Consider the following 10,171-nt stretch of genomic DNA (forward strand, 5'->3'; position numbering starts at 1 on the left):
GACAAGGGCCCAAATTTTTTAACACTTAATATGAAAAAAATATTATTGTCTATCTAAATATATTGAATATTGTAACAGAACAGAACAGAAAATGACAAAATACTTTCCCACGTATTCCAACAAAAGCCAAGTAAATATGGATCATATTTGATGCCATATATAAGCTAAGCTGCGTATGACACATTTAGTTATATGGTCAATTACAAATGAGGCGTGTAGCCGCTAGAGCTCGAAAATATTGCAGAAACGATATCTTACTTTAGACGAAGCCACTTTGGTGTCAAATCGTATATATGTATGAGAATGTTAGTAAATTACGTATTATCAATACGAAGAAATAAAATCAGAAGCAGGAAGTGGGGCTCTAATGATGATTTTGAAAACAAATGTCAAAATATCATTAAACGTCATTCTGATGAGTAAGCATCCGCTTACAGATTCAACAGTGATAAATCGGTCAATCAATATAAAATAATCTTGCATTTTTGGCCATTGAACATAAATAAGCGGCAAAATTAGAAGTTACAAATTAAATTAGTGATTATGAAAGCATGAAAGAAAAATTAAAATTGGTGAGATTATTTCTAAAATATTTTATTATTTTCTCTATTATATGAATATTTATTATGTAAAATATTTCGTATTTAAAAAAAATATCAAGGCCCTTGCGTAATATTTGCATCAGGGCCCAAAATTTCTAGCTACGCCACTGCGCCAAGCATGAATATCATCCTCGTTCAGAATTAAGCTGGAAAACGAACATACGCATCCCTCATCCCGCAACGTCCCTCTGCCCTGCCACCCCCCTCCCGATTCGTTTTGCCCAGCTGACGCGGCGCACTGGTGACTAGTGACTAGTGACTAGTACTGGGCAAAGGCACTATCACTATCCCCGTCCAATACTCAGTGCTCAGTGCTCGGAAACCGCTAGTGCCATATGTACTTCAGTTCGCGCGTTTCCTGTCTCGCTCGCACTCGTCTCTCTCGCTATATCTCGCCGGTACAATAACAAACTTGTTCTCTTTATCGCACTCGTCTACTAACCGACTATCGAGACACCGTTCTTGCCTAGTTTCCGTTGCAAAACTACATTTACTATTCAACTCAACTCGTTCTAATTGCCATTATACACACACACACACACCTTGCCCGCAATTTTTATTTTATACTCATTTTGCACGAATAAAATAATATCTAATCAGTAGTCAATAAAAATATTACGTAATCGTGAGGCTTTTACTCCTTTGACAGCAGCTCTCTCGAAAAACATCCTCGTGTACGAAACGTGCGTTTCTTTGTATGCGTATTGAGTTATTGTCAGTTTTAAATTGCAAACATTTGTCTCTTGCGATGAAACTAAGTTCAATTATTCGTGAAAGTCAAGGCTAGGCCAGTTAAGCTGCTGTGTTGACTCGGGTTTCAATTTAACATACTAGGTATCTACCTATACATATATTAATTTTAAAGTAAAGTTAAATTCAATATAACTGATTTTCAACAATTGGTAAAATTAAAAAATGGTCTGGTTTGAGTAGAGATGTACAAATTTTCACATGGCGGGAAAAATCTGAGAAAACCGAAAAAAGTGAAAATTTGATCTTTATCATTTTTATTCTAACGTAATTTGAAAGAGTGCATTTATATCTGAACTATTTAGATTCGCAATTTAAAAGCGTTGTGATGGAAAATTTATCTTTATTTTATCACGAAACTGAAAAAATATTTTTTAAAAATAACCTCGCATATCTACATACATAGGTGTGTGTGAGATATGCACAGTTGAAATTAAACTTCCGAGTTGTTTCTTGAATTCAGATATGCATTCGCTTTATGGTGCGTACGCACCAAGCCAACGAACGGCCCACAGGCCAACTTTAAAAACCAGTAGCGTACAAAATATCGAAATAAAAATTAAATTTTAAAATTGAAATTAAAACTATTATTATTATATTAAAATTAAATTCAAGTATCAAAATAAAATTATAATCATTATATTAAAATTAAAATTAAATATTGAAAGTTAAAACAGAACATGCACAATTTAAATAAATTTTCGAGATTGACCTAAAATTAGATCATCAACAATCACATACAGGTAATCCTCGACTTTTGTTTGTCGAAGATGTTTTGACTTACGAAGATACGCACTAAGATCGAAAAAAAATCAAAGAATTATTATTTTTACTTCCCCGCAATGCGCAGTTACTGAGAATATATCATGTATTAGTATGGGTGATCCAACGATTTTTGCTAACCCGGGGTGTTGTCGGTCACATCAAACGGATTTTTTTATTCTTCAATTGTTTCTCGTCGAAATAAATCAAGTAATTAAATCATTTCAGAGGTAAAATTTATCGGATAATGTGTGATTATTAATTTTATTTCGACGAAAGAAAAAAAACCCTTTGACAAATCACCGACATCCGACACCGCGTTTTTTTATGAATTGTTTTTTTTTTATCGATCATCCAAGTGGAAATACAGTAACATCTCGTGACGACTTTAACAATATTTTTTTTCGCTCGTACGCAGAGAAATTATAATATTTCTCTGGTTTTAAATGCGTATCGTCGTAATTCAAAATATTGTTGTAATTCAAAACATCAACGATGATCTAATTTTAGCTCAATCTCGCTCTTTAGCTTGATTTTGATATTTAATTTCAATTTTAAAATTTAATTTTTATTTCGATATTTTGTACGCTACTGCTGGTTAAAAAGTTGGCCCAAAATCGTCGTTGGTTTGGTCCGTAAGCACCATTACGCAATTTTTAAGTGGTGGATCGGTGTGGTACATCCTCTTGTAGGTCTTCATTCGTTTATTTTTTTTCTCCCAAATCCCTAAATGTATTGAGCTGAATCTTTATACATAATAGGTATAGTCAGGCCATATCAGAGGTGGGGCTGAAGTGGCAGCTGCTATGGACCTCACAATTTTGAGGGCCTCAATTTTTAGATTCTTAGAAAAAATACATAACTTGTACCTGTAACATACATATACATAAATATATATATAAATAGAAAGCACGAAAAACTTCTGTTAAATAATTTTTCTAACAAAATAAATAATAAATAAAATATAAAAACTTTTTTATTTTTATTTTTGTGTATATTATTTAAAAAGTTTTTTCTTCCCTGTTTTTTGAATTTTCAAGGGGGGGGGGGGGAGGATAAAAAATATCGGTTGCCCTAAGCCTCGCATTTTCACTGAGGCCCTGGGTATAATGAGTTTCGGAATTAGTATAATAATACGTTTTTCTTTGAAAACGTTTGGTGTATCAAACTGAGATTACGGTTCGGTGATTGCAACCCAAATGTGAATCGCTACCAGGATAATCGCCGCTACGAAAATCGCTTGCGCGAGTCTTCTGTCGCATAGGAAAATTGCCGTATAGAAAACTGTTCAAAATTGGCCAAATCTCGTAAAAAACAGCATTTGCTGACCAATATTTGGGCAGTATTCTGTACGGCAATTTTCCTGTGCGACGAATTTTGATGCGACAGGAGATCCGCGCGAGCGATTTTCGTAGCGGCGGTTATCCTGTTAGGGATTCACATTTGGGATGTAACCCGTTTATCGAAATTATATGTATATATGTACAATATAAGTTTCAAATTAAACCTAATTTTTAAATTAAAGCATTAATGTTTACGGTTTTCACAAATTTACATACATAAGTACATCATAATTTTGAACTTAATTAACAGAAATTAAATTTTGATACAAACTTTTTCCTTTTAGAAAAGTCAAATATTGTAAGTCATATTGTTCCACACGATTTTTCTCGAAATAACTGAAGGTATCAAGTTAAATTTATGTATGGAGTGTTCTTACTTTTTTCCATTAGCAGCACTATTGTGCTGATTATGGTTATAATAACTAAAAGTACCTAAAGTTAAAAGTAGTCATTTAATTTGATTGACCTTAATTTTCAAACCTTCCCGAAACTATGTAAATTGAAAAATGTCGTTTCTCCAGATTATGTCACCATTAGAAGTGACTGTATCCTCATAGCCGTTAAAAGGGGGGGGGGGGGGGGGATCCAAATGACATATTTTTACATTAACGTTTTTTGTGGCAAAATGTGAACAGTTATGTATTAAAGTTCACGATGTTTTCCTTTAGTTTTTAAAAAAATAATATAATTTTGAGATTAAGATTTGAAATTTTGTGACTGAATGAGATTTTGAAAAAGAATACCAGGTGTGCTCTGCCTTGAAAAGGCCTCATCCCCATTATCAGTGAACTTATACTACCTGTCTCTTTAGAAAATATAAAAAAAATATATTTTTAGCCTGTTGTATACCTACATATGTACATAAGTTGTAAGAAACTATTAACCTAAGTACATATGTAAGTAATGCAAGAATATTTGTGTATCTAAATAACTTGTGTATCTAAATAATAATAAAAAAAAATAACATTGAATAAAGTTTTGCTTTTTAATATTGCCCGTTTTTACTCAGCGATAGCAAGCGTATTTTTATTATCTTGATATATTTTAACTTTTCGTCAATTGCGATAGCAATATTGTAAACACATCTCTCCTATAGATAAGCGAGATATACAAGATGGAAATGCACATTTATTAAATTTCATAACTTTTAAGCAATCTAGAATTCTATTCAATGAAAAATTTTTTTTTTTAATTTATGTTATTATAAAAATATTTGACATTAAAATATGCAATTTTTAAAAGCATATTTTTGCTGTAAGTGCTTCTGTAAGTGTCTGAAGCTCTTAATTATGTGATTTAAAACACATCCAAATATTATTTCAACTATGTATGTTTCTATACACATTACAATTGATTTAAGTTGAGAATTTAAAATATACATATTCATTTTATTACTTATTATGTTTTTTTTATGCATTTTATTATTTATGATTTTAATTTTTAATATTACAGTATACGAAATCAATATGAGCGATTCACAGTCGATATTGAAGCAGGCTGCGATGCAGATAGGAGCCGGTGGAAGTGCTGGATTCGTAGAAGTGTGTATCATGCATCCATTGGATTTGATCAAGACTAGATTGCAATTACAAACCAATAAAGTATCAAATCACTCAGATCCTCACTACTACAATGGCATAGTAGATTGTTTCAAAAAGATGTATAAACATGAAGGAATGTTTTCTTATTGGAAAGGTATTTTGCCTCCGATTTTAGCTGAAACACCGAAACGTGCAGTGAAATTTTTCTGCTTTGAGCAATATAAAAAAATATTTTTGTTTGGATCACCTACTCCCACTCCATTGGTATGTGACAAATATACAATTCAGTCATGACAAATATTATATGTATTCTGTTTTTATTTACCTTTTTCTATTGAACACTTAGACGTTTTCATTAGCTGGTCTTGGTGCAGGTGTCACTGAAGCCATCTTGGTTAATCCTTTTGAAGTGGTTAAAGTAACCCTTCAATCTAATAAAACATTGGCTGCTCAAATGCCAAGTACATGGGCAGTGACAAAAGAAATAGTTCGAAAGGATGGCATTGGGTTTTCGGGATTGAATAAAGGAGTCACTGCAACAATTTATAGAAATGGTTCATTCAATATGATTTATTTTGGATTTTATCATAGTGTGAAGGGATATTTACCTGAATATGAGGTATATTTATACTCTATTATTTTTTATTGCGTATTTAATTCGATATAACTAATATTTGTGTATTTTTAATGTTCAGGATAGCCTTAAGGAATTTCTACGAAAGCTTTCTATTGGATTTGTATCGGGAACTTTAGCTTCATGCTTCAATATACCATTTGATGTAGCGAAGAGTCGTATTCAAGGACCTCAACCAGTGGCTGGTCAAATTAAATATCGTGGCACTTTCAAAACTATTGGCATTGTATACAAAGAAGAAGGGTGAGTAATTAAATTAAAATTGTCATTATTTGGTTTCTCGAAGAAAATCTTAATAATTATACAATTCTTTATTTAGATCAATACAAAAATAATATATTATATTATATAAATATACATATGTATACTATTTTTAATTTTTGAAACTCGTTTGCAAGTTTTCACTAATATGATTTTTTTTTTACAGATTCGCTGCTTTATATAAAGGACTTTTACCTAAAGTCTTAAGATTGGGACCCGGTGGAGCAATTATGCTAGTCGTTTATGAATATGCATATAATTTTTTAGTAATGAAATTTAATTAACAGAGTAGATATACAGACTAATCGAAGCATGTAGCAGATTGAAGATTTATTACATGTATTTATATTTTGAAAAATATGTAAGAGAGGTAAAAATAAAAATGCAATAATATGTATGTATATGTATTACATATAAATATAATAAAATTTTGCGTGACATACTGAGTGGATATTGTAAGAATGTATAAATGCAATTTTTAAATCTGTACAACATGTGCATCTCTATCTGGTCAAACACTTTGGGCTATTTAGTCAGTGTGTCATAAAATGCTTTAATTCTTCAAATTAATACATACTACATATATGCCTGATACAAATGTAACGATAAGACGTTTTTACATATCAACCACGTACAAAAAATTCGATTCCATTAAATGTGAACATTCCTTGATGTCAAACATCCATTAAATTATATACGTTGGTGAAATATTTACAAAAAACAAAAACATATTTCGAATTTTATATTTTTTATATATTTTTATAGCTAATTAAGAAAATGAATTTATATTTTTTTAAAGTGCGTTTTGAAATTTTTCTATCTAAAGTATGTTAAGCTTAAGATTCAGCCAACACTATTTTAAGTATTAATTATATAATAAATATGTGTTTTAAATTTATATTTTAAAATGTTGAATATTAAATTCAATCAAATTAATTAATGATAAATAATAAAAAAATTGTTTAATCATTTAATCATATGTATGATTGCGAAAATAGTTGCGTTTATCAGGATTTGCTTCAAAAATAAATTCGCAATAAAATCTTTAAATAATAATATCATAAGCGTTTACTTACAAGAAACTAGTAATGCGACAGCTTTATTACTACTGGACCAATTATAAATTTGTCATATTTTTTAATGTTTTTACTGACAATAACTTATTTTTAAGGATTTCAATAAAACCTTTATTTTTTAATTGTTTCTTTTCCATTAATTTTGATATTTTGTTGTATCAAACGATATTATATTGTAATACAATATATTGAAAATCGAAATATGCGAATTTGCATTTTAAAATACTCTTGTATATTTAATTACAAGAAAATAAGATTTTTTTTCTACCCAAATGTATGTAAATATGTATCTGGAATTTTAATGTATGTTTTTATTTGTTATGTTAAAGTGTTAAATCACTTCAAAGAAGTGACTTTTGACGAAAATGCTGTATTTTATTTTTTATTAAAGATGTATAGTTCAAAAATAAATAATTTGCATTGTTATTTTATTCAAAAAAGTTTACACAAATATAATAAATTATATCACGAAAAACAAACTTAACAAATATTATTTTACATTGGCGTCATGGAACAATTTATATTGATTTCACTGGATCCTTCATTTAGAAATATTACAGAAAAAAATGGTTATATATACAAATAATTGATGTAAATTAATTGTCACATTTAAATTTTATTTGACTCTTCTCTTATAATTCTGATTTGATTTGTTGCCGTCATAATTAGGATCCTCGACTTGTGTACTCCGTACAGTAGCAAAGTTGTTTTTATATTCTTTTGTTACAATCTTAGCAATTTTACTGTTTTCAATCTCATCATCATCATACCATTCATCTGGGCTTTCAAGACGAGCTATATCTCCATATGGAGTGGGTGGTGGTGCTGTCATTCTTAAAATGTCTTTTTCTTCATTAGATTTCGCATTTTTCTTGCCGAAATAGTCATAAGTATCGTCTCCGTCAGCAATACCGAATTCGTAGTCGTAAGTTTTTCTCGGTTTTGGTTTCGAATTGGCAGTATTTTTATGTTTGTTTTTGTTTTGTTCTTTTGTTGCATACGAAACATCTCTGTATGGCTTAGGAATAACTTTTACATCTCGTTCGCTTTCATCGTAAACGTAATCAAACGGTTCTGGCCAAGCTTTCAATTGCTTTTGACTTTCAAAACTTTGATGTATTCTCTTAGGTTTCTCTACCCTGTAAATGGGCGGAACTCTCACTGTGATTGTATCTATATTTCCCGGGTTATTTTCCGTTGGAGGTAGGATTCTCGGAACTAATGATTTATTTGGATCTTCAGTTGTGGTCGTTTTTTCTGCAGACGGCTTTTGGTTACCCAATTCACTTATATTGAAATCAAATCTTTCAGCTTCATTATATCTTCTCCTGTCTGTATTCGGTATTTTATTAGTTTGGAAGGATGATGTTCGTAATGGTATACTTTGATCATTTTTTTCTGAATAAGAAAATGGAATATTCGACTGTTTGGCATAATTCAAACGTTCCAAGTATTGATTAGGACTCAGGGTTGCTATTAAATGCGATGGAGCGCCTGGATTTCGCCCGTTGTTTACATATGCTGTTGGATGCGAAACAAAATTCGTGTATTGCGCTTGATTGTAATGGTTCTTATTGTTATCCCAAAACTTATTGATTGCATCGCCAAATTCAGCGTTAAGAACAACGTTTTTACTACGGTCCGGTTTCGAATCGTACGAATGCTTCTGTCTAACAATTGGTTGTTCGTCGTCTTCGTAATTTACGTAATCCGGTTGCCTTCTCGGTTTTTCTTCCTCGTATTCTTCATAGTCATTTTGTTCGCTGGGCTGTGGCCGGTGATTTTGGTAGCCGTCACGATTTCTACCGTTTTCCTGATAATCGTAATCTGGTTGAGATGCTACAGGTGTATAATATTCATCAGCATCTACGGCTGCTATTCTTTGCGTTACACCTGCACCGTGATCGTAGAATGCATCTATGTAGATTTTTGGCTGTCGAGCTTTAGCTGATACGCGACTCCCTGGTAACGGATTTTTACCCGGGGGTGGAGGAGGTGGTGGTGGTGGTGGGGGTGGTGGAGGAGGTGGGGGTGGTGGGGGTGGTGGAGGTGGAGGCGGTGGTGGTGGGGGTGCTTTATTTGGGGGTGCAGGTCTTGCAGGAGCTGGAGCAGGAGCTGGAGCTGGAGCTGGAGCTGGAGCTTGAGCTGGAGCTGGAGCTGGAGCTAGAGCTGGAGCTGGAGCTGCCGATGATGGAATGTTTTTGTTCCAGTTGAAATTCAACGAAAAGTTTGTCACTACAGTTTCCCTAGGAAGGGTAGGTGGTGCAGCTGGTATTGGCTGCTGTGCAGGAGCAGGTGCAGGCGGCATCGCTGGTGCTTTCCCATTCATAGGTTGTTGGGGTAGCATCGGAATTGTAGCAGGTGCTGGCATTACTGCAATTGCTGGTTGAGGAGCTGCTGGTGCAACAGGAGCAACTGGAGCAGTAGGTGGCGGAGCAGGAGCCGTGGCAGTCAATTGCAAAACTACTGCAGGCTTCCTCACCACCTGATATCCTAACGAATCCGCCAAGCCTTTGAAAATAAGATCTCCGAACGTCCGCTTCTGTCTAACAACGGGAACTTCACCCCCATCGTCGTATTCAACTTCACCCCCATTAACTTCTTCCTGGGCGACCGCGAGCCCACAAAAGTAGGCGATCACAAAAACTGTAACGATTATCAACTTCATGTTTCACTTTATTGACTACACATAATTCGGTATGCGACTTGGTCTGCCCAGGTTCGAAACGGCAATATGTTCACGGCTTAACAGTTCGCAACGAAATAACACAATTTCTATAAAGTCTTTAGAGTTTTACTCGCAAATAATTTGGCGTGAAGAAATGTACGTGAAACTAGACGTAGTTGCATAAGTCGATGCCATAATTTCGCATATAAAAACTGCCGTTTCTGGGCTGAAAGGTTCTCGCTTGATTGAATCCAGATTGGCTAGAGATATTGTTCGCTATAGATCTGAGCGCACGCCACAAATTCGATTGCAACCACAAAAATAAATGGTATATTGTGAAGTCGCTCTGTCAATGAACGCTAAATGCAATTTGCAACGCACTTGATTCGCGATAACAAACTGCACCGTATATAATAATAAATTTATTCGATTTTTATAAATTGGCAGTCGATTTTGATCTATATATGTAGGCGCGGTGATTGTCAATTGAAACAGGCTGAAAGTTATGACATTGATCATAGTTGTCTTTTATAA

General features: G+C 33.1%; 1 protein-coding gene across 1 annotated transcript; it reads left to right on the forward strand.

Moving 5' to 3' along the window:
- The first annotated feature begins 845 nt into the window (after nt 1-845).
- Nucleotides 846-7,371, forward strand: LOC143918044 (mitochondrial 2-oxodicarboxylate carrier). Its single transcript, XM_077439708.1, has 5 exons — nt 846-1,000; nt 4,910-5,262; nt 5,345-5,617; nt 5,694-5,875; nt 6,060-7,371. Exons 2-5 carry the CDS (start codon nt 4,924-4,926, stop codon nt 6,175-6,177), a joined length of 912 nt encoding a protein of 303 aa, XP_077295834.1. The 5' UTR covers nt 846-1,000; nt 4,910-4,923; the 3' UTR covers nt 6,178-7,371.
- The last annotated feature ends 2,800 nt before the right edge of the window (nt 7,372-10,171 follow it).

The sequence above is a fragment of the Arctopsyche grandis genome, chromosome 10 (assembly GCF_051622035.1).
Source record: "Arctopsyche grandis isolate Sample6627 chromosome 10, ASM5162203v2, whole genome shotgun sequence".
Taxonomy (NCBI): domain Eukaryota; kingdom Metazoa; phylum Arthropoda; class Insecta; order Trichoptera; family Hydropsychidae; genus Arctopsyche; species Arctopsyche grandis.